Source organism: Orcinus orca, chromosome X (assembly GCF_937001465.1).
Source record: "Orcinus orca chromosome X, mOrcOrc1.1, whole genome shotgun sequence".
In the NCBI taxonomy this organism is placed as follows: Eukaryota; Metazoa; Chordata; class Mammalia; order Artiodactyla; family Delphinidae; genus Orcinus; species Orcinus orca.
In genome coordinates this window covers 35,136,291-35,160,420 of record NC_064580.1, presented here as the reverse complement: position 1 = coordinate 35,160,420, position 24,130 = coordinate 35,136,291, and the positions used below count along the sequence as shown (strand labels likewise).

General features: G+C 42.7%; 1 protein-coding gene and 1 long non-coding RNA gene across 5 annotated transcripts in view; one reads left to right on the top strand and one right to left on the bottom strand.

Annotated features, from left to right (window-relative positions):
* LOC117197247 (uncharacterized) overlaps positions 1-24,130 on the top strand; it is a 49,719-nt gene that overhangs the window by 23,612 nt on the left and 1,977 nt on the right. Inside the window, exons 3-12 of one of the 4 annotated variants that reach the window (XR_007474825.1) lie at positions 2,536-2,648; positions 2,883-3,036; positions 5,467-5,523; positions 8,440-8,619; positions 12,339-12,512; positions 16,286-16,553; positions 18,600-18,658; positions 20,472-20,561; positions 23,011-23,111; positions 23,775-24,033. This is a non-coding gene — a long non-coding RNA (uncharacterized LOC117197247). The remainder of the gene's footprint in view (positions 1-2,535; positions 2,649-2,882; positions 3,037-5,466; positions 5,524-8,439; positions 8,620-12,338; positions 12,513-16,285; positions 16,554-18,599; positions 18,659-20,471; positions 20,562-23,010; positions 23,112-23,774; positions 24,034-24,130) is intronic. The other 3 variants (XR_007474827.1, XR_007474826.1, XR_004477775.2) reach the window with 3 other exon arrangements.
* TSPAN7 (tetraspanin 7) overlaps positions 9,903-24,130 on the bottom strand; it is a 137,412-nt gene continuing 123,184 nt past the window's right edge. Inside the window, exons 6-8 of the mRNA XM_004281344.3 lie at positions 21,218-21,301; positions 11,123-11,195; positions 9,903-10,860 (exon numbers count right to left, since the gene is read on the bottom strand). Coding sequence (XP_004281392.1) covers positions 11,127-11,195; positions 21,218-21,301 — 153 coding nt within the window. The 3' untranslated portion in view covers positions 9,903-10,860; positions 11,123-11,126. The remainder of the gene's footprint in view (positions 10,861-11,122; positions 11,196-21,217; positions 21,302-24,130) is intronic.

Genomic DNA, 24,130 nt, shown 5'->3' with positions numbered 1-24,130 from the left:
GCAGGCTGCAGGTTTGTAGTTCCCCTTGTTTTTGGTGTCTGTCCCCAGTGGCTAAGGTTGGTTCAGTGGGCTGTGTAGGCTTCCTCGTGGAGGGGACTAGTGCCTGTGTTCTGGTGGATGAGGCTGGATCTTGTCTCTCTGGTGGGCAGGTCCACGTATGGTGGTGTGTTTTGGGGTGTCTGTGGACTTATTATGATTTTAGACAGCCTCTCTGCTAATGGGTGGGGTTGTGTTCCTGTTTTGCTAGTTGTTTGGTATAGGGTGTCCAACACTGTAGCTTGCTGGTCGTTGAGTGAAGCTGGGTGCTGGTGTTGAGATGGAGATCTCTGGGAGATTTTTGCCTTTTGATATTATGTGGATCTGGGAGGTCTCTTGTGGACCAGTGTCCTGAAGTTGGCTCTCCCACCTGAGAGGCACAGCACTGACTCCTGGCTGTAGTACCAAGAGCCTTTCATCCACACGCCTCAGAATAAAAGGGAGAAAAAGTAGAGAGGAAGAATTAGTAGAAGTAGTAAGGAAGGAAGGAAGAAAGAAGAAAGGAAGGAAATAAAGAAAGAAAGAAAGGAAGGAGGGAGGGACGGTGGGAGGAAGGAAAAAAGAAAGAAAGAAGATAAAGTAAAATAAAATAGAGTAAAATATAATAAAGTTATTAAATTAAAAAATAATTATTAAGAAAAAAACCTGACAGATAGAACCCTAGGACAAATGGTGGAAGCAAAGCTATACAGACAAAATCTCACACAGGAGCATACACATACACACTTACAAAAAGAGGAAAAGGGGAAAAAATAATAAATCTTGCTCTCGAAGTCCACCTCCTTAATTTGGGATGATTTGTTGTCTATTCATGTATTCCACACATGCAGGGTACATCAAGTTGATTGTGGAGCTTTCATCCGCTGCTTCTGAGGCTGCTGGGAGAGATTTCCCTTTTTCTTCTTTGTTCTCACAGCTCCCAGGGGCTCAGCTTTGGATTTTGCCCCGCCTCTGTGTTTAGGTCACCGGAGGGTGTCTGTTCTTCGCTCAGACAGGACGGGGTTAAAGGAGCGGCTGATTCGGGGCTCTGGCTCACTCAGGCCAGGGTTGGGGGAGGGAGGGGCACGGAGTGGGGGGTGAGCCTGCGGCGGCAGAGGCCAGCATAATGTTGCACCAGCCTGAGGTGCGCCGTGCGTTCTCCCGGGGAAGTTGTCCCTGGATCCCGGGAACCCGGCAGTGACGGGCTGCACAGGCTCCCCAGAAAGGAAGTGTGGATAGTGAGCTGTGCTGGCACACAGGCTTCTTTGTGGCGGCAGCAGCAGCCTTAGCGTCTCCTGCCCGTCTCTGGGGTCCGTGCTTTTAGCCGCGGCTTGCGCCCGTCTCTGGAGCTCCTTTAAGCAGCGCTCTTAATCCCCTCTCCTCACGCACCAGATAAGAAAGAGGGAAGAAAAAGTCTCTTGCCTCTTCGGCAGGTCCAGACTTTTCCCCGGACTCCCTCCCGGCTAGCCGTGGCGCACTAACCCCCTGCAGGCTGTGTTCACGCCGCCAACCCCAGACCTCTCCCTGTGCTCTGACCGAAGCCCGAGCCTCAGCTCCCAGCCCCGCCCACCCCGGCGGGTGAGCAGACAAGCCTCTCGGGCTGGTGAGTGCCGGTCGGCACCGATCCTCTGTGTGGGAACCTCTCCGCTTTGCCCTACGCACTCCTGTTGCTGTGCTCTCCTCCGTGGCTCCGAAGCTTCCCCCCTCCGCCACCCACCGTCTCTGCCCACGAAGAGGCTTCCTAGTGTGTGGAAACCTTTCCTCCTTCCCACCTCCCTCCCACTGGTGCAGGTCCCGTCCCTATCCTTTTGTCTCTGTTTACTCTTTTTTCTTTTGCCCTACCCAGGTACGTGGGGGGGGGGTTCTTGCCTTTTGGGAGGTCTGAGGTCTTCTGCCAGCGTTCAGTAGGTGTTCTGTAGCAGTTGTTCCACGTGTAGATGTATTTCTGGTGTATCTGTGGGGAGGAAGGTGATCGCCGTGTCTTACCTTCCACCATCTTCCCCTCGTCTCTAAATTGAATACTTTTAAAATCCTATTTTATCCCACTTAATGACTTACTAATTATAACCTTTAAAATTTTATTGGTTGCTTTTGGAGTTACAATATATATCTTTAATTAATCACAGTCTAACCTACATTGTGCCACTTCACATATATTGAAGGAGCCTTACTATAGTGTTCTTCCATATTTCCTCTCCTAATCTTTTTGCTATTGTTATATGTTTTGTTTTACATATATTATACAACCCATGCTACATTGCTATTATTTTTGTTTAAATAGTCAATTATCTTTTAAATTTATTAAATAACAGTCTTTTTTTATATTTAATGATATTTTATTTTTTATTGAAGTATAGTTGATTTACAACGTTTTGTAATGATATTAATTTTTATTTGACTACAACTGGGTCATATCATATAAGTTTTGATATCTAGCATTCTCTCTATTGTTTATATTTAAATAGTCTCTATTCAGTTTGGATTTTTGTTTGTTTGGTTCTTTTTGGCCACACCACACAGCATGTGGAACTTCCCCCACCAGGGATCGAACCCGTGCCCCGTGAAGTGGAAGTGTGGAGTCTTAACCACTGGACCATCGATGAAGTCCCAGAAAAAGTCTTATATTTACCCAGGTAGTTATCACTTCTGGTGCTCTTTATTATTTTGAATAGATACATATTTCCATCTAGTATCATTTTTCTTTTGCCTAAAGGACCTCCCTTAACATTTCTTACAGTGTGGGTCTACTGGTGGTGAATTCTTTCAGATTTTTTTATATCTGAAAATGTCTTTATTTCCCTGTGTCTTGAAAGATATTTTTGCTGAGTAAAGATTTCTGGGTTATTTGTTTGTTTTTTTCCTTTCAGTACTTTAAAGCTACTGTTCCATTGTTGGCTTAGTCTGCTCCAGCTGCTATAACAAAAATACCATACACTGTGTGGCTTAAATACAAACACTTATTTCTCACAGTTCTGGAGGCTGGGATGTCCAAGATAAAGGTACCAGCTGATTCATTGTCTGGTGAGTATCTGGCCCACTTTCTGCTTCATGGACAGCCATGTTTTCACTGCAACCTCACATGGTTGAAAGGGCTAGGGAGGTCTCTGAGGCTTCTTTTATAAGGGCACAGTCCCATTCATGAGGGCTTCACCCTTATGACCTAATCACCTCCTAATACCATCACCTTGGGGGTAGGATTTCAACATAAGAATTTTGGAGGGACATAAACATTTGGTCACTTGCAGCTGTCTTCTTACTTTACGTTTTTCTTTCCAAACAGAAGTCATCCTTATCTTTGTTTTCTGTGCATCACCTCTTTTTCCTCTGGTGAATTAAAAATTTTTCTTTTTATCACTGATTTTATACAATTTGCTTATGATATGTTCCTTAACGTAGTTTTCTTCATGTTTTTTGTACTTGGGGTTTGTTAAGCTTCTTGGATCTGTCAGTTTATAGTTTTCAACAAACTTGGGCAATTGTGTACTTACAGGAATACAAAAATATCCAGTACTTGCCTCAGTAGTGGGGAATAATTAGCCTTAGGATAAACAAGGCTCTGATCCCCCCGACAAATCTTAAATAAAAGACTTAAGGTTATTAAATGGTTTTAAAGTAACTGAACTATGTCTCAGACCCCTTTGAGTACTCTGCCCAATGCCCTGTGAAATTGTGAGTTTTTCTAGACTTGCTGATGTGTATAGGCACTATCCCTGTACCTATGTGAGCCCCAAGTACTGTTTCGCTGTAACATTTAGGGTGTCTCTTCCACCAGTCTCTGGTAGCTTTCCCACATACATGCACCAGTCCCTATTCTACTGAATATTTAAGGGAGTTCCTCTGTGATCTCTGGAGTTCTCTGTGCAGCTCTCCTCTCCAGTACTCTGTCCTGTAAACTCTAGCTGCTTTGGTCTCCCTGGACACTGAGGTTTGTCTCCTCAACTCAGGGATTCTGCCTCAGGATGTTTCCTCTCCCTATATCACAACCTGGAAATGCTCTCAAGTCGGTAAGCTGAGGGAACCACAGTGCTCACCTTCTTTGTTTCCTGTCTCTCAGGGATTACTATTCTTCTGTGTCTGATTTCAGTGTCTTCAAAACTTGTTTCATATATTTTGCCTGGTGTTTGGTTATTTTAGGCAGGAGGGTAAATCTGGCCCATTGTACTCCAATTTTGCTAAAATTGATAGTTCATTTTCTGTACCTGTTAAATAATTTCTTCCCTGTTAATCCTTCCCTGGTAGAGGACATGTTTCAATATTACTTTGTTGTATTTTATTTATCGTTTCCGTTATTCCTAATTCTACAAATTTATAATTCGTGTAGTCTGCATTTTGGTTCATGCTTTCAAAATTGTATGAATTTCTTCCTCAGGCAGTAACTCACGTAAAAAGGTAAAAATACTTAAATCTAAGAGATGACGTTCACTTAGAAATGTGATCTTCCATAAATTTTGCCGACAATGGTGTGTATGTGTGGCATCCCATAGACGCTGTGTGGATGTTGGTGGGATCGCCCTCTGCTTGGTGAGGTCTGACTTGACTCCGAACCGTCTTAGTTCCAACGAAACCTCAAAGTACTAGGGTGGTCATTGGACTGACCAATCATTGAGCTATAAGATAGCCAAGTAATTTTGAGAGTCTTTAGAAATATCTAGCCATCCTTATCATTTTGTAGATGAGGAAAAAGAATTGTTAAGCATTTAAGAGGCTTACACAAGTCTCCTAGGAAATTCTGAGGTCTAAGCTGAGACTTAGTCTCTGGACTCCCATCCTGGCAATGCTTCCACATGGCTCTTCTCACTAAATATGTCCATGTTAGTGCAGTGGTAATATTAGCATTTATCAGGCCTTTCCTGAGACACCGTTATTGTTGACTGGCACTTAATTTACCCTTTTTCTAAATTAATTTTTATTGGACTACAGTTGATTTACAATGTTGTTAGTTTCTGCTGTACAGCAAAGTGAATCAGTTGTACATACACATATATCCACTGTAATTGTTTAATTCCATGCACCTGCTAGGGTTGACAGTGGAGAACTTCATTAATTTGGGCAAGTGTTTTTGTTTGTTTTTAAACATCTTTATTGGAGTATAATTGCTTTACAATGATGTGTTAGTTTCTACTTTATAACAAAGTGAATCAGTTATACATATGTTCCCATATCTCTTCCCTCTTGCGTCTCCCTCCCTCCCACCCTCCCTGTCCCACCCTCCCTGTCCCACCCCTCTAGGTGGTCACAAAGCACCGAGCTGATCTCCCTGTGCTATGCAGCTGCTTCCCACTAGCTATCTATTTTATGTTTGGTAGTGTATATGTGTCCATGCCACTCCCTCACTTTGTCACATCTCACCCTTCCCCCTCCCCATATCCTCAAGTCCATTCTCTAGTAGGTCTGTGTGTTTATTCCCATCTTACCCCTAGGTTCCTCATGACAGTTTTTTTTTTCTTTTAGATTCTTTTCCCATATAGGTCATCACAGAGTATTGAGAAGAGTTCCCTGTGCTATACAGTAGGTCCTTATTAGTTATCTATTTTATACATTGTAGTGTGTATATGTCAATCCCAATCTCCCAATTTATCCCTCCTCCGCCCTTCCCCTTTGGTAACCATAAGTTTGTTTTCTACATCTCTATTTTGTAAATAAGTTCATTTGTACCATTTTTTTTAGATTCCACATATAAGTGATATCATATATTTGTCTGATTTACTTCACTCAGTATGACAATCTCTAGGTCATCCATGTTGTTGCAAATGGCATTATTTCGTTCTTTTTTATGGCTGAGTAATATTCCATTGTATGTATGTACCACATCTTCTTTATCCATTCATCCATTGAAGGACATTTAGGTTGCTTCCATGTCTTAGCTATTGTAAGTACTGCTGCAATGAACGCTGGGGTGCATGTATCTTTTTGAAGTATGGTTTTCTCCGGATATATGCCCAGGAGTAGGATTGCTGGGTCATATGGTAGTTCTATTTTTAGTATAAGGAACCTCCATACTGTTCTCCAGAGTGGCTGTACCAATTTACATTCCCACCAACAGTGTAGGAGGGTTTCCTTTTCTCTACACCCTCTCTAGCATTTATGGTTTGTAGATATTTTGATGATGGCCATTCTGACTGGTGTGAGGTGATACCTCATTGTAGTTTTGATTTGCATTTCTCTCATTTACCCTACTTCTTAATGCCACCCTACTTCTTGCTTATTAGCAATTTAAACTTCAGGGACTGGGATGGGTATGTTCAGTCTGAAAGTAGAAGAATGAGGCACTTCCTGATACCAAGGTAGAGTAGTCTAGAAAACTACTTTCACCAAGTAGTAACTGGTGAAAAGTGAGTTTGGAATATTTCACAGGAATTTAATTTGGGAACTAGAAGTTCTCATGATACGTTTTCTTTTCACCTTTTATTTCATAAGTTCTATTGAGATTTAAAATACATAAAGTGTAAAAAAAATTTAAGGCAGCTTGAAATTTTACTATTTATATAATCTTTTGAAATGAAATGCTATGATGTTAAAGGAAGTGGGTAGTTATAGAATCCCTTGTAATTATCTCCAAGTGGATTGGCTACTCTACGTTTACCCGTTGATCACGTGTGCACTGGTAGACAAGCAATGGGTATGATTAATTTGTGTGAAATGGTACTCATATATGGAGTAGAAATTCTAGCTTTGCAATGTAAGCACATTCTGGTATTTCAGCTGTCGTGGACACTGGGTTTGGAAGATCACGACTCTTAGAAGTCTTAGTACCTTCACCTATTAAGTGAAAACAATCCCTACCCTCTCAAGGTACTGGCTTAGATTTCTTGCTCGTTATTATGAGCAGGCATGCTTGTCCTGTAACCAAAAGCTCAGTTGTAGCCTACTTCTTGAGCAAGGAAGTAGAACTTCACACACACCTTCAGCTAACTCAGCTCCACTTGTTCTGTTAAAGCAACTTGGGAACCATGGAGAATGTAACATATGGGAATTTAAAAAATAGAGTCCAGAAAAAACATAAAAAGATCCTTTACATTGGTCTTAGCAACGAATGTTTGGATATGAAACCAAAAGCACACAAAAAAGCAAAAATAAACAAGTGGGACTACACATTAAGATAAAAAGCTACTGCACAGCAACAGATACAGTCACCAAAATGAGAAGGCAACCTACAGAGTGGGAAAAAATATTTGCAAACTACATATAAGGCATTAATGTCCAAAATATTGATATATAAGGAACTGCTACAACTCTATAGCAAATAAAATCCAATTAAAAAATGGGCAGAGGATCTGAATAGGCATTTTTCCAAAGACGTACAAATGGCCAACAGGTACTTGAGAGAGTGCCCACCATCACTAGTTATCAGGGAAATGCATATCACCTCACACCTGTTAGAACAGCTATTATCAAAGAAACGAGAGAACACACACAAGGATGTGGAGAAGAGGGAACCCTTGTGCACTGTTGGTGGGAATGTAAATTGGTGCAGCCAGTATGGAAAACAGTATGAAGGTTCCTCAAAAAACTAAAAATAGAGTTACCATATGATCCAGCAATCCCACTCCTCGGTATATATCTGAAGGAAACATAAACACTAATTCAAAAAGATACATGCACCCCAATGTTCATAGCAGCGTTACTTAATTGCTAAGGTATGGAAGCAACCTAAGTGTCCATCAACAGATGAATGATTAAAGAAGATGTGATCCATATATACAATGGAATATTATTCACCCATGAGAAAAAAGAAATCCTGCCATTTGTAACAACATGGATAGACCTGAGTGCACTATGCTATGTAAAATAAGTCAGAGAAAGATATACTGTATGATCCCACATATATGTAGAATATAAAAAAAAACAAACTCAGAGAAACAGAGTAGAATGGTGGTTACCAGTGGCCGGGAGGTGGGTGAGATGGGGAGATATCAAAGGGTTACCAACATCCAGTTATGAGATGCACAAGTTCTGGGGATCAGAACTATAGTTCAGCATGATGACTATAGTTAACAATACTGTATTATATACTTGAAAGTTGCTAAGAGAGTAGATCTTAAATGTTCTTGCCACAAAAAAGAAATGGTAATTGAGTGAGGTGATGGAGGTGTTAACTAATCCTACTATGGTAATCATTTTGCAGTGGATCAAGTCATCACCTTGTACACCTCAAGCCTACACAATATTATATCAAATACATCTTGGTAAAGCTGGAAAAAAAAGAATTGACTGTATGTGAAAAGTCAAATGACAGGCTGAGAGAAAATATTTGTAATAAATACATCCAAGTAAGGATTTGCATCACAAATACATAAAGAATTCTTACAAATCAATTAAGATAACTGAATTTCTAAAAACACACAAGACTTGAACACCTCATAAAAGAGGCTATTGGGACTTCCCTGGCAGTCCAATAGTTAAGACTCCATGCTTCCATTGCAGGGGGCACAGGTTTGATCCAGCGGGTCGGGGAACTAAGATCCCCCATTCCTCGTGGTGCAGCCAAAACAAAAAAATGGAGGAGGACATCAAGGTGGTCAACGACAGACTGAGTGTTCGGTATCACTAATCGTAATGTGAAGGCAAACTGAGATACCACCATGCACACCAAATGGCTAAAACGTAAGTCTGAGAATAACAAGTGTTGGTGAGGATGTGGAACCACTAGAACTTCTCTACACTGTGGTGGGAGTATGAATTAGTATACGACTTTGGAATAATGTTCAGCAGTACCATCTAAAGCTAAATATACCTTATTTCTGAGCAAGGTCAGAAATATCAATATTTTATAGTTTTAAAGTCAAATCAACCTTAGTCAAAATGTTTCACATTGAAATTATATAATGGTGAGATCTGAATTCAATTTAGAAAGTGTATAGATTTCTTGTTTACCAAAGTATAACAATATTTGTATCAGTATACTACTGCAAACTACTACAATATTTGTACAATATTTGTATCAGTATACTACTGCAAACTACTACAAACTACTACATAGTTTGCAAAAAGGTGAACCCTGGGTGGGACTCTATGTAGGATATTACAGAAAAGCCTCATTTTATTATAGAATAGAAATTTAAATGAAACTTTGAAAAGTTTTGGGCTACATATGTTTCCATAGAAGAGATCTACTTAACTCTCTAAAAATGCTGACCTTTTGACGAGGCAGTATCTGAAGGTGTGGGTCAGTAGCCTTCATAAGCCTTTTAGGGTTTACCTCAGGCAGAGTTCAGGCTAATAAATGCATATAGTTAAAACACCATCTCCATCCTAATTACAGAGAAGAGGGAGCTTTTTAATCCACTTATTTGGGGACAGATCAATATAAATGCTTTTACTAGTTTTTAAGGATGGTTCATTAAGAAGGAAAAAATAGATTGCAGATAATATATACTGCACCTATTGCTAAAATGCTCTTTAAATCAAGCGTAAGGATTTCATACTTTAGTACAAGCCAGGGCATTGGGACAACTGAATGGTATGATGTCATCTCTTCTCTAGACAGTTTATTCAATCCAGAGAAGAAGGAAGAAAGGGTAGAATACATGCTTGTTAGGAACAATAAAAGGAAGAATACATGCTCACTTCCTTTTTTTAAAATGACATCCAGACTTAAAAAAAAAAACCTCTGAAATCTTCCTCTAGCCTGAAATATGAAGGGTCTATGTTTGAATCCAACAGTACATCCTGTTTATGACAAGTGATTCAAGTTCCTGGAATGTCCATTAAAAAAAATCTAACCCTTCAATTTTTACACTGCCCCATGCTATTTCAGTGGAGTGGGAGCTTGTATGGGGGGATGTGTCATTGTGTAAGGTGGTCCACCTCCAATCCCCTGTGGAACAAGATGGAATATAGAAATGTGTTTAAAAACTTAACCAAAGAACAAAACCAGAGCACAGCAATCTGTAATGACTATTTATTAACACATGTATCACAAATGTTCACAATATCAATGCATTCTTGTTGGCATGCGAGACAGAGGAATTGTTTTTTAGGATCTTTTAAAAATATTTTGACTATTGTTCCCCCTTCACACTCATTTTTAAATTCATTTGATGAGGTCCTCAATGTCTGTAATGTCAATGCAAAGAAAAAATATAGAAAGAAGTAAAGTAACAATAGCAGTTAATTGGGGAAAAACAGAAGTAATATTATTTCCTTCACAGGAAGCAACAATACAGCTTTGTAAAAGGATTATACAGGTGCACTAAACTGTCTATAAGTTCCCAGGCATGTAACAGTAAGGAGCAAGGATGCCACCCAAAGCTCGACAATTCCCTTCGTGCATGACACGTGCCTTTTTCTCCTCATGGACAATTACCAATGCATCTCTTTACATGTCCTAGGCAGCCTGAAGAAGGCAGGCAAGAGCCTTAGTAAAAGGGAAAACCCAACCAAAGGAGATTAAGCCAAAAGAACAGGTAGCTATCTGCTTATCTACATCTAGGGGGGTGCGGCATTTATCAATCATGATCAAGGGCTAACAGGAGCCTCCCACACTACATGCAGGGCCCTGCAGGGCCAGTGATGGTATGGAGAACCAGTCACCTACAATGAGCTGCAGCTGGACCAAGTACAGATGGAGGAGGTGGCACACACAGAGCCTTGGGTGGGGTCCCCTAGGACTAGATGCAGGGAACCTGGCTCCACTCCGGCACAACAGGGCTTCACAAGATGGGATGCTACGCATGATGCAGGCTCAAAGGTGGAGCAGAGACTATGTGGGAGTGTCAGTTGCACGGGGTGAGGGTGTTAGGACAGGTGTATTATGTACTGTGCTCTAACATTCTTTGGAAGTCTTTCAAAGATTGCTGCAGTTCCTTTCGAAAACGGGTCTCTTCTTCCATCATTCTTGAAAGACTAAGAGAAATTAAAACATGTGAGTGACTCACCATTAATAAGGCCTTAAAATAAGGTAGCAAGGTGAAGAGAGCATTTCGACGTTTTCCAGAGCAGTGCTCACATCTCCTCCCCAGCACCACAGAAATGAGGCTTCGGCATGTGGCCAAGTGCCACCGAGATCAAAGAGTGAAGTGGCCAGGCAGCACTCTTGTCCCTTTGAAGGGGAGTATGTGCCCCAAAGGGAGAATCCTAGATGTAACCTCCCCCCACCATCACTCACCTTCTTACACCATCTCATACTGGTTGGCCGTGATGAACCGAGACAGACAGCAGGCCAGCAGCATGCCAATCAGCTGTTGGCAGAAGGAAAAAGAGAAGGAGGCTGTGAAGTCACTGAGCTAACACATTTCTAACACACCCCCTCCGATGTAATGTTTCGCAGCTGAGGGCTTTTGTACATGAATGGGGCAAGGGCACTAGGGAAAACGATCAAACCCGATTTCAGTAGTGGAATCTAACTAAGACTTAGGGAGTCTCAGTGCTAGTGGAGGTCAGCTGGAGGTTCTCCAACTGAACATAAGGTTCCAAGTCTAGCTCGCTCTGGCCGTTAAAAACAACTTTTGACACGTAAGTAGTAGTAAAATGTGTTCATGTGTTCTGAGAGTAATGAAAAAAATTAAGTACCACAGAATGCCAGAATTCAAAACCATAAGCGCATGCACTGGGAAGCTATCTCATAGGATGACACCCCAGCCATACCCGGCTGACAGGATAATAGTTCTTTTCCTTGAGACAATGGGACGCTAATCCTTGACTGGGTGAGTTTGCCAGTGAAGTCAGTCATGGCTTGTGAGAAGTGGGGCGGAGCGGGGGCTCTAATTTCTCTTTGTCTCTAAACCATGTAGATATTTTAGGCCCAAATGGGCCCATCTACACCCAAGGTCTACCTCTTGGTTTTTCAGGGGCCCTGGCACAACCAATATCTGGGTACCTCCATCTCCTCAGAAGACCTCAGTCTTCTGCCCACTTTGTGCCTTGACTTAACCTGTAACACAGGTGGATCTGCTAAAAAGCTGTTGTAACACTAGCAAGACATCCTTAAGTGCAGATGCTTAAGGATCTGCTCATAGGAAATGAAAGTTCCCATTCCTGCTGGAGGATCACTCTTTGGACAGGACCCTGATTGTGCACTGGAGTGTAGAGGGCTGCAGCTTCTCTTGGCCATGTGGGGTCCCTTCTCCTTAAGCAATTGGCTATGCTTAATTGGTTCAGAGGTGGCAATGACCTTTAGAGATAATCTAGTACAGTGTCAAATGTGGCCCCGGGACCAGCAGAATCGGCATCATCTGGGACCTTGTTAGAAACATTCTCAGGCCCCACCCCAAACCTGCTGAATCAGACTCTCTTGGGGATGAGGTCCAGCAATTGGTGTTTTAACAAGCCTTCCAGGTGAGAGAACCACTCATCCAGTCCATCTGCTCACCCTTATCTTACAGGTGACACGTTGGGTCCCACCGTTGGTCAAGGCAACACCTCAACTCTGTTCTAGCTCTCCGCTCAATCCTGCAGGTTCCAACCGGCCTCCCTTTCTTGGTGAAATACCAGAGTCTTATCTTCCTTTTTCAAATGGAAATCGTGCTGTGAAATCTGCAAACTATAACTTCTATCAGGTAAGGAAAATCACCCGACTGGACTTACCCTGTCTCCTACCAAGGCTCTGGCCACCATCATTTTGTGCCACGAAATACGTAGTATCGTGCATGTACCACCAAGTGGCCAGAGGAACCATGGCTGTCACCTCCAGAATACTGTGCCAAATGAGAAACTAAAATCCCCTCCGTGAGTGCAAGGACTTTGAACCTTATAGCTTGTCTCTTTTCATTAGAACTACCATTTTTTTAGGGCCAACATACACCAGATCACACTTGATACGCTCAAAATTCAGATGCCAGCCAAAACCCAAGTATTAGAGGCACATAGCACAATCAGGAATATCGAGTTATTTAATCCTTACTACATGCCTGGGCAGTATTACCATCCCAACTGTCCACAGAAGAAAATGGGTTCAGGAGAGGTTAAAGAATCTCCCCCAAACCATACAGGTAACCCACACAGAGTTTAAGGCTCCAGCCTCCTCTAGCCAAGGATAGCCCCTTTTCCCACCCTGGGGCCTAGACCCCTTTCCTCTCCAGAATAACTCCTTTGCCTCACGCCACCAAGGGTTCCTTCCTGCCTTACACTGCAGACTTCAGGGAGAGGACTGTCGGTGGGCATCTCTTTATTTGATCTCAAGTTCCTAGACCCTCCTTTCTTTGTAAAGCTTAGCGCTTTAGGTTTTTCTCGTTGACCTCATGTGTATTTTAGCACTTAACAGTAGCCAGCATTCCATTTCACAGTTTGCAATGCTCCTGGCCCCCATGGCAATTCACGAGCCACACAGCCAGAAAATTCTGCAGTACACTTCAATATTTCTTGCATCTGAGATGTCTGCTTTCAAGGAAATATAGCATGTCCCTCCATCTTTTTTTCCTCAAACAGAAACAGCATCACCCTTAAGGGCACCAGACAGACTTTCTCACAGAAATAATAACTTTTAAAAATATAAGTAAAAATAAAAGCTATTTGCTTTCAAACTAACTACGTTTTGTATTTCTAGGGCAACAATATACCTTCTGTTTGCCCATGGGAGAAGACTTTTTTAAATTATTTTTTAACATCACTGTGTGAAGTTGTTAGAGCTTAAAATTGATCAAGGGTTCATTATACAACTTATGATTGTCGTTATCACTCACACTTTGATCCGTTAGGTTTTTGTTCCAACCTTATGTATACTATGAACACAATTTATTACCGTAAAATTTTAAAAAATGACACATCATGAAAGTTTGAAGAAGAATTTTTCGGTGAATTTTAGGCAGATACTTTCTCTGATTGTCCAAGCGATATATATATATATATATATATACACTAGCGTCTCAGAAGATGACAGTTCTTCAGAATATAGTTCTGATTCAGACGATGTGAATATTAGACCAACAGAAAGACAAAAAAAACCTTAGTGATTGATTCTGATATGGAAAGTGAAAATGAAACTCATGGTGCTGCAGAATGCTTCTTTGCTTCTACAGAAGAGTGGATTGAAGACAACATTTCATGGAAATTAGACTTTATAGGAGTGTCAGGTGTAACTATTGACTAATAACGCACAAAGTGTTAGTGAAATAACAGAATTAATCTTTGGTAACGACTTTTTCGAGTTGATAGCTTCTCAAACGAACCTGTATCACCAACAGAATGAAAAATCGTATAAAAAGTATAAGGCTTTAAAATGAACTGATGCAACCAATAGTGACATGAAGAAGTTTCTTGGATTAATAATTTTGATGGGACAAATAAAGTCACACTGGAAAGAATACTGGTCAACTGATCCCTTACTTGAAACACCTATCTTTCCAAAGATTATGACGAGAAGAAGGTTCAAACAAATAATGGCATTTCTTCACTTTAACGATAACTCGGAAACTCCACTTCCTGCAGACAGAATTTCAAAAGTTAAACCTCTTCTGGATTATTTTCTACCCAAATTTCAACTGACCTATATACCTAAACAAGAGCTATCACTTGAGGAGGCAAAGATAAAGTGGAGAGGACGACTCAGATTCAAAACCTATAATCCCGGAAAACTTACAAGATATGGAATTTTGGTCAGGGTGCTTAGCGAAAGTGAAACTGGATATATACGCAACCTTGAGATTTACACGGGTGAAGGAAAGAAACTGCAAGAAACAATATTATCGGTCCTACAACCTTATCTTGGTTCATGGCACCATATTTACCAAGACAATCATTACAACAGTGTGTCCACATCTGAAATATTGTTGAAAAATAAAACCAGAGTTTGTGGGACTATAAGAGAGAGTCGTGGTCTACCAAACCAATTAAAGGAGAAAGCTAAAAATCTACAGAGGGGAGAAATGACATTCTTAAAGAAGGGAGAAGTGATTCTTCTTATATGGAAAGACAAGAGGCTAGTCCGCATGGCGACATTATTCATGACTCCTCCACAGCATCTACAGGAAAGTTAGACAGGAGGACTGGAAATCAGATAACTAAGCCCACTTGTATATTAGAGTACGACAAATATATGAAAGGAGCTGATCGATCTGATCAATATCTGGCAAACTTCAATATCTTCTGGAAAACTCGAAAATGGTATAAGAAAGTGGGTTTCTATTTGATTAATTGTGGTGTATTCAATGCGTTTAAAATTTATTGTAGCCTGGGCTTCCCTGGTGGCGCAGTGGTTGGGAGTCCGCCTGCCGATGCAGGGGACACGGGTTCGTGCCCCGGTCTGGGAAGATCCCGCATGCCGCGGAGCGGCTGGGCCCATGAGCCATGACCGCTGAGCCTGCGCGTCCGGAGCCTGTGCTCTGCAACGGGAGAGGCCACAACAGTGAGAGGCCCGCGTACCGCCAAAAAAAAAAAAAATTTATTGTAGCCTTATGCACAGAATAAAAAGTCTTACAGGCAATTTTTGTTAGCAGTAGCTAGAGAATGGTTAACTGACCATCCTGGTGAACGTAGTGGTAGTCCCGCATCTGGTCCTTCTTGTGGCGTTTCTGAAAGAGCCCCCTGCAAAGACCCACCTTGTCGACCACCAGGTAAAATAAACGAACATCTTCTAGCTAGAGGAAATGATACCCACAGGACTAAAATAAAAAATGCCGCCAGAAAGTATAGTGTCTGCTCTTCCAGGGGAAAGCACAGTGAAACACAGCATATTTGTAATAGATGTTCTGTTCCCCTGCACAGAGGTGCCTGCTATACCGCCTATCCTGTTCTAACGAAATATTAGAATGCTTCAGTAAGACGTGAACAAAGTTTCAGGTAAATACATTAAGTGCAAAAAAAGTTGTTGATATTTACTCAGACGCAGGTGTTTCAATATTCACTTACAGAACAAATCAACGGCCACAGGCGTTAGTTTCTGCAAAAATCCCCCGGGCAATAATGTTAACATCTACTCAGAAATTGTTCCGAAAAAAAGTCCTGAGCTGAGGCACACACAAGCTTTGTGAATACAGCAGTTTACATATATTGGCTTTTATTTTAGTTAATTCTAGTGCAAGAAAAACTAGGATTTGGGATATGGTGGGTGTTTTGAATTGTTTGCAGGATTACTGACGTCAAATTTGCTACAGTGTCTCATCATATTTGAGAGAAAACTTTGATCTCTCATTTCCCTAAGCACCAAGTTAAGGGAAAGCGGGGAGGGGGGGAAACATCCTATACTTAATACCATTTACTACCAGATTATTTCCAGGTACATAACTGAAAGCCTGGTAAAGACATCGCCTCTTTCTCAGAGTCAGGACCAAACGCTCGCTTGCCACTAGACCCGATTAATCTGTACACAGAAAAATCCATCTTTATTTTGTTTTAGGTTAAATATATGTAAATAGCGCCTCAAAGAACAGAGGTATGCTCTGTGGGATTCCAGGCTGCCCCTCAGAAGCACACTGCTGATGTGTCTTAAGGCTGGAGACTGTGGGCACCGGAACAAACTTCTGCTTTAAACCCCGGAGGAAGACAGGAAAAGGAGAGCTTGCCTCTTACGCTAAACAGCCCTCAGGACGGAGACCCCAGAGTCGCCTCTCCCTCTCCCCGTGACTGGCGAAGTGTCAAGTGCCGTACAGCCTAGGGAGTCTGAGGTCAGATTATTTATATTGGGTCGTCTAAGACTTTGTAATTAGCCTTCATCTAATCGTTGGAAGTAACATTTTCTTTTTACCGCTCTCGGCCTTGTCTGTACTATATATTCTGCTTTCTTTTGGGTCATGAAAACCTCCGGGAGGCCCTTTGAGAACTGAGAAGCCAGAGAGGGAAGGACAGACTTACAAAAGGTCTACTCTAACCTTCTTGAAGCATTCCCACAAAGAGAGCGCCAGTAACAGCGATCACATCGCTGGGGCTCTGCTAATTACCAGGACTCCAAGAGGCGGCAGAGGGGCTGAGAGAGGGGTGGGGTCCAGGTCAGCAAAGGCGACAAGGCAAGGCTGTCTTCCCCTGCGATCACCATGGGAGGTAAACGTGGCCCGGTCCCCGATTCCTGAGGGGCAGAGAGAGGCCAGCAAACAAAGTGTAAAAGGCAACTTTCTTAACAAGAAAGTGGCAAAAGCAATAGGTCGAAAATTTCGATCCTTAGAATGTCTGTGGAGATTTTATGTTCATGACTGAACTGGGTAAGTGCCAAGGTATCTGGTTTGAAATAAAACTGTATAAATGCTTTTAGGGACCGTTTCAGGGCCTGAAAACACTAGGGGAATAAGTAAAAACTTCCGTTAGCCTTATTCAGCCGTGTCTCATCAAGGCTATTGACACCTTTGTTCCCTGCCCTCTATACAGAAAAGGTAAACAAGTCCCAGAAAAGAATCCTTGGTCCGTAAGGAATCAGCTCAGTAGCCTGTGGGCCCCGGAGGAGGCCCTGCAGCGGGGAGGGTCAGGGGATGGATAGGTAGGAAGAGGATCTGTATTTTTTTAATGTATTTTTGGCTGTGTTCGGTCTTTGTTGCTGCGTGCGGGCTTTCTCTAGTTGCGGTGAGCGGGGCTACTCTTCATTGCGGTGCGTGGGCTTCTCATTGCAGTGGTTTCTATTGTTGCGGAACATGGGCTCTAGGGGCCCGGGCTTCAGTAGCTGTGGCTCACGGGCTCAGTAGTTGTGGCTTGCGAGCTCTAGAGCACAGGCTCAGTAGTTGTGGCACACGGGCTTAGCTGCTCTGCGGCATGTGGGATCTTCCCGGACCAGGGCTCGAACCCGTGTCCCCCCTGCATTGGCAGGCGGATTCTTAACCACTGTGCCACCTGGGAAGCCAGGATCTGTATTTTTTTAATGAGTACCTTTGTCTTTGCAATTCCACGGACTCAAATCCTTTCATTATAAAGGCACAAACTGAGCTCCATTTAGGTGCTACGTGAAGCAAGAACAAGGGTTGTCTCTGGCCTAAATGTTGAATACAGCAGACCAGATGAGACCCTCAGAATTGTAATCCTGGATCTCCAGTAGCCACCCAACCTCAAGCAAAACACTCAACTCTCCCTTCTGGAAAACAGCTCCACCGTCCTTACTCAGGACTGTAACATTCTGTGCTTTGGGGGATTAATCCAGCCTAATAGTCTCCAAGTCTAGCGAAGCTATTTACGTTGGATACAGAAGTGCTAAATCCAGAGACCCATAGCAGAAGGCCAACCAAGGCGGGAAGCAGTGTCACAAACTGAGCAATACGAGTGTCCAGACTCGGACGCTTGGTTTCCAGGTCATGTTAGGGACGAGGGAGGTGAGGCTATTTCTCTGTGTGTGTGTTCCCAAGACCCCTCGAATAAGAGAGTAGCTGCCGAAGATGCAGGGAGGAGGTACCCTATAAAAACACACTCAGCCATCTGCTATAGATTCAGGGCAGCAGGACCTGCCCATCAAGTCCAGACAAATGGCCTTTTCCTTGCGAGGGCAAAGGCACTGGGACTTTGTGCAGACAAATATTAAACACCTGCCCAAACCCTGCTATCCAAATATTAAACACCTGCCCAAACCCTGCTACCCAAAAACAGCACTCAAGAGCTTTAAGCTAGCTAAGTTAGGTAACAGGACAGAGTTCTCGCACGGTCTATTAAAAGGCTAGACTCGGCTTAGTTTCCCTTGTACTTTATACTACCTTTGATTTCTAAGACAACAGATGTGCAAGGCCGGTTTGTTCCAACAGGATAGCGTGGACGTCATGAGAGCAGGTGAGGAAGAGGGCAAGGAGAAGGTGGAGAGCAGGTAAGGAGTGGGGCAGGGTGCTCTCTTCTTTCCTACCCACTTTGGCCTCTACTCAGCAGAGCTTGCTTTCTTATACGAAGGCTACCACATAGGCCACTGTGACAACAACACAGATGTTGTTTTACTATAACACTTGTTCTAGAATTTTTGAACACCTGTGGCTAAAGCTTTGGTGGCAGGTGAGTAAGGCTGGTTCTTGAATGGGCATCTGGTAAGTGGCCACCGTGGTCCCACAGAGGCCCTGGATCTACTGACGACTGGAAGCCAGCTTCAGCTTCCAGGTACCCTGAGGCTGCTGGCACTGTTAAAAGCTGCAGTTCCTAGTGCGTCTGGCTAATAACAGCTGGCCGTGGCCATTCCTCCCTGCCCCAAGCTGAGCACAGCAGATCTCAAGTCTCTGCCCCACTGTGGTTGACCGGCCACGTGGGTGAATGGTACTGCCTCTGCGATGCTCCTGGGCTTTGGGTTTTGTTTTCTTATCCCAACAACTCTGCAGTACCTTGAAGAAACCTAAACTCTGAAGAGAGTCTGTCTGGGGCTTCCTTGGGGCCAAAGCCCCTTTCTCGTTGCCCCAGAGGGCCACAGAGCAAACTCAGCGAGCCCCACGGCAGGGGTTTCTTCCATGTAGCACACAGAGATGAGTGCTCATTGGGCCAGATAACCACTGGTCTACACCCTAAATCCCTCCACGGGGATGAGAGAAGTGCGAGAGGTATTAATCAGATTCTTTATGACCTGGTTCACCTCACTCATGAAAGTAGGACTGTTTTCCCAACCCCTCGTGGCCACATGGAAAGGTTCTTGGATGAAAAGATGTTTCATCCACGAGAGTCCTGGCTCTTCCCCAGGGAGAGTACCGGCTTCGTGTCCCTTCATGGGTCTAGGGTAGCCATGAGGGCCGACTGCAGCCATATTCCTTCCTCCAAGGGGACGGTCCTCCTCAAACACAAGCACAAGCCTGTCCTGTAGGTGGTTAACCCAACACTGCACGTACATGTGTAAAGCAGACCATATGTGCACCTGCCAGATGCCTCCTGCACACTGCATCGGACACATAGTCCAGAATCCTCTAAAATGTCCCCTGGCCATTACTGATATGTCACTGAAGTGTTATTACTGAAACAGGATAGCAACCAGAAGAAAGTTCAGGGCTGCAACTTCTTTTGATGTGTCTTTCGAGACCGAGTTAATCAGTACTGTCTGTGGCACCAATCTGGTCTGTGTGTGTTGGCGTGTTGAGGGTTTAAGCCCTTCCCGAGCCGCAAAAAAACAAAACGTGGTAAAAGATTTTTAAAACTGCCACAAGAAATACACACTCGTGCTGGCTGGGCCCACATGCCCTTGTGAGAGGAAATGTCACACACGGTTTGGTAACTTCTTGGGAAGAAAAGCTTATTAGACTTAACTGAGGCCAAGCCCTCCATGTGCAAAAACTACCAGGCTAACATGCTATGCCTTGATCTAAGTGGTGGTCAGTACACAGGTAAGCTCATTTTTTGATAACTTATTAAGCTGTATACTTACAATGTGTGCGCTTCTCTTTATAGGCCATATTTCAATAAAGATGTTTTAGGAACAAACTTAAATAAGATTAAAGTGCATCTGCATTGCTCAGCAAGAAGGGAAGTGGTATAGGGGCCGTGGAAGGAGGGGTAATTATAGTCTGGGAGACCTGATATAGAATTCAGGCAGATAAAACCAGAGCCATGGCAACATTACTGAGGTAACACTAATTGGGCTTTGTTGGAAAAATGATCTGTTGGTCTGAAAAAAATTCTGTGTTAAAGATAAATCAATTTTTTTTGGTTGTTAGGTATATATGCCGATCCTTCCACCCACAGCAACATTATAGCAACTGGCCGGGAGATCAGAAGCCTGTGGGGCAACACACCGCCTGGTGCAGGTGGGCAAAATTTTAGATTTAGCTTAATCATGTTCCATCCTTGAGTATGTGTGGCTTGCTTAGTTTGCATAATGGCTTCTCCCATTCTTTTTTAGAGGCTGGGTGGAGATAAAGGCATATAACATTTCATATACACAAATTCAGTTTCCTCTTAAGAAACAATAATCACACCTTGAGATCCAATAATGACGACAGGATGAAATTTGCTACATTTCGGTTTTCTTTAAAAGGGAGCGAGCGATCTCATGCACAATCCCCGGGAACTAAGAACCAAAAAGGGACAGGTCAACCAGGAAAAGAGTCCTACCCTCCTCCCCGAATCCAAATCAGCCATTTGATGTTTGGAGTTGTTTAGGCTCCAATTAAGGCGGCACTTCGTTCAGCTAACCTCCATTTGACCTACAGAAGAAGGGAGTTGTTTTTCTGGAGCTAGTCACTAGTTGAACTGTAACCAATATTCCCTTGATGGCAAAACTTCATTTAAGTTGAAAAAGGAAAATCAATAAACAGATGACCTGAGGACTAATGAGCAAGGAGTTCTGACCCCATCCATCAGCCTTTCCCCAGGCACGGGGAGGCCGCCACAGAATCTGGAGACCAGGGAGGGAAAGGAGAGCAGGAGACAGAGGAAAGGCTAGGTCCGACCGCAAGATTACCTGGGAGAATGCGATCCCAAAAGCCACTCCAGCGATGATTCCCATGTTGGTCTCCATGAAACTGGTCACCAGATCATAACAACCCTGAAAACACAGAGACACGGTCTCAGAGACATGTTTCACCCAGGCCAGACCGGCTGGGTTACCTCGCGACACTCCCACATACACCCCAACCTTCATTCCGCAAACAGAACGAAAAATCTCAAACATACAAACGGTACAGAACCCCCAAGTGACCCTTCCTCTAAAATCACAGTGAACATATGGCCGATCTTGTTTCATTTAAATTTCTTCAACATGCACCCCCTGGCTGGATTATTTTAAAGTAAATCCCAGATATACACTTTCATCCACAAACGTTTCTGTTGTATGATGAAATTTAGCAAGAAGTCTGTAAGATCCATGAGGCGAATGCTGTAGGGATACAGAAGCAGACTTAAACACGTGCAAAGGCATTCTGCATCCCTGATCAGCAAGACTCAGCATCATAAACACAGTTACTAGCATTTTGACAACAAATGACAGAATCTTAGATAAATAAAGTGAAATCCTCTGGTTAGAAGGTGGTGTTTGAACACCTGCCAACCTTATGGTATTTTAGGGTTCTTCCTACGGAGACCATTAAGCTTTTCTTTAGTAGGGAAAAACCCATGTTCTAGAGTCATATTTTCCACAGATGTACTATGGGACCTTGAAGAAGTCACTTACCCTCTCTCTATTATGATGTCAATAACCTCATTCGTAAAATGAAGTGAGTTTCCCTTTAACATCCTGTGAAATCTCCACATGTTGTGGTTAAAACCAACACCAATTTTACCAATTTCAATGTTAGTTTAATATTGATAAAGTTTAATTTCTTTAAAAGAAATGGTCTGGTTGGAGTTCGACAATGTTGCTAAACTAGTTTTGTTGTTATTCTGGATTACATTTTATCAACCCAGTCCAGGTAGGACACCAAATTTTGTGCATCACTCGTAAGGCAAAGGCAAAAGCTGACTCTTCCTGTTAAAAAGCCTGACAGCTCAAACAGCAGGAATTAGCGAACGTATATGTGTGTCAGTGTGTGAGTGTATTTCTGTAGTTTGGAACTGGGCCAAATCAACCTAGACTTCTGAACTGACGTGTTCAGCTTCGGAAGACATGGTCATTTTCCAGTTTTCTGAAAAAGGGCCTCAACTTGAATGTATGAAGTCTGTGAAAAATCAAGACAATTTCATAAACAGGGTAAAGAGGATTCTTGTTAATCAAGAAAGGCCCACTAAATTGTAATAACATCTGAGGAACAAGAACAACCAAAAGCATGTCTCCCATTTTTAAATTCAGAGTTTAATGATTTAACATTTCTCATAGAGCTTGTGAAAAGTCTGCCAATGCTGTATCTTCTAATAAATGATATTTTATGCATTCACAGTCTGTTTGCAAAGACAAAGATGCATTAATTTAGCAGCAGTGCTTTGACACATGTTTTCAATGCAATGGACAAACTATGCTCCTTAGTTACCTGATGCAAATTTGAAGGCCGGGGCAGGGGTGGGAAAGGAAACACATTATTGCTCATGGAAAGTTTTCCAATTTGCTTCTCTTTATAGGAGAAGCTTGCTCACTGATTTCATTTCTACTAGTGAAACTATATATCACACTATTTTCCAAAAGGTAGTGGAAAGAAAGTTTGGGTTAGGAAGAAGTCAAAGCCAGAAGAGAGGTGGATATTCTAGCACTTTCCCAAATGGCAGCAGCTAAGACAGAGTTTTTCTGTGCTGGTCATTGTTCATTGCTGTATCTCCTCCCCACAGCGATGCTCGGGCCAGGGAATGAAGTTCAGACCACCGCCAGTGTTACATCAGCTCAAAATATGGAAACACAAACCCAGTAATAAAAACCAGAGAGAAGTGAGGTGAGCTATTTTCTTACTCTGCAAAATAGTTTGGGATAGGTGTTTTTGGTTTTTTTTTAGGGGGGGGGGATAGGGTTATTTTTTCTATTTTTTTTTTTTTTTTGCTGTGAACTTTAATTCTACACATAAGGTGAATATGTTTTTCTAAAGTATGAAATCTCCTACAATGGAGTAGAAATCAGAGTCAGTCACATTTTTGAAAAGCCCACTCCAACCAGTTAAGAGAAAACAGAAAAATGAAGTAAGGGCCTGGCATTAGTACCACTGTGGCAAAATCGTTCTCTCTAAACCTTGCTCCTCGCACCGGGGTTTTGCTACAAGCAGCAGAAGCAGCATTACTGGGGATTTTGTTAGAAATGCAGAATCTGAGACCTCACTCCAGACCTACTGAACCAGAATCTGCCAGATCCCGGGGTTACTCATTTTTAATGAGTTTTAATGAATGTTAATATCTCCAGATGTTTCACGTGCCCATTAAAGTTTGAGAAGCACTCTTCGCTAAGAAAAGTTCCTCCACCCTTTTTCACTCTAAACAAAGAGCAAATTAATAAATTATAGCAATAAGAGAGTTACTTAAGGTGAAAAGATGAAAGTGATTTAGCTTCTTCATTGTTGTTTAAACGATACAAGACCCAGGTTGCAATAAATGCTTTCCTTCTCCAGCTTTTCCTCTGTTGTTCACTCTATGGACCCACAAGCCCATTTTCCAGGTCTTGGCCTAGCTCTGCAGACTGCCCGAACTGCTTCGATCCTACAACCCCAGTGCACGTTTGCCTTCCACCTCAAATTCTCGCCGAAAATTCTCTTATCTACCCACAACGATCTCTCTTAATTTCTGAAAATGAAAGCCTGATTGTCAGGTGTGAGAACAATCTACAGAGACCTGCTAAAATGTCCTAGGAAACACCCAGAAACAGAACAGGTAATTTGCTCACCCTCTCAGCAAGTCTAAATCAACAGGGCCTCTGATGGGAAACACCTGCAAGTGGCAGGCTTTTCAGTAGCAGGAGTAGCACGGC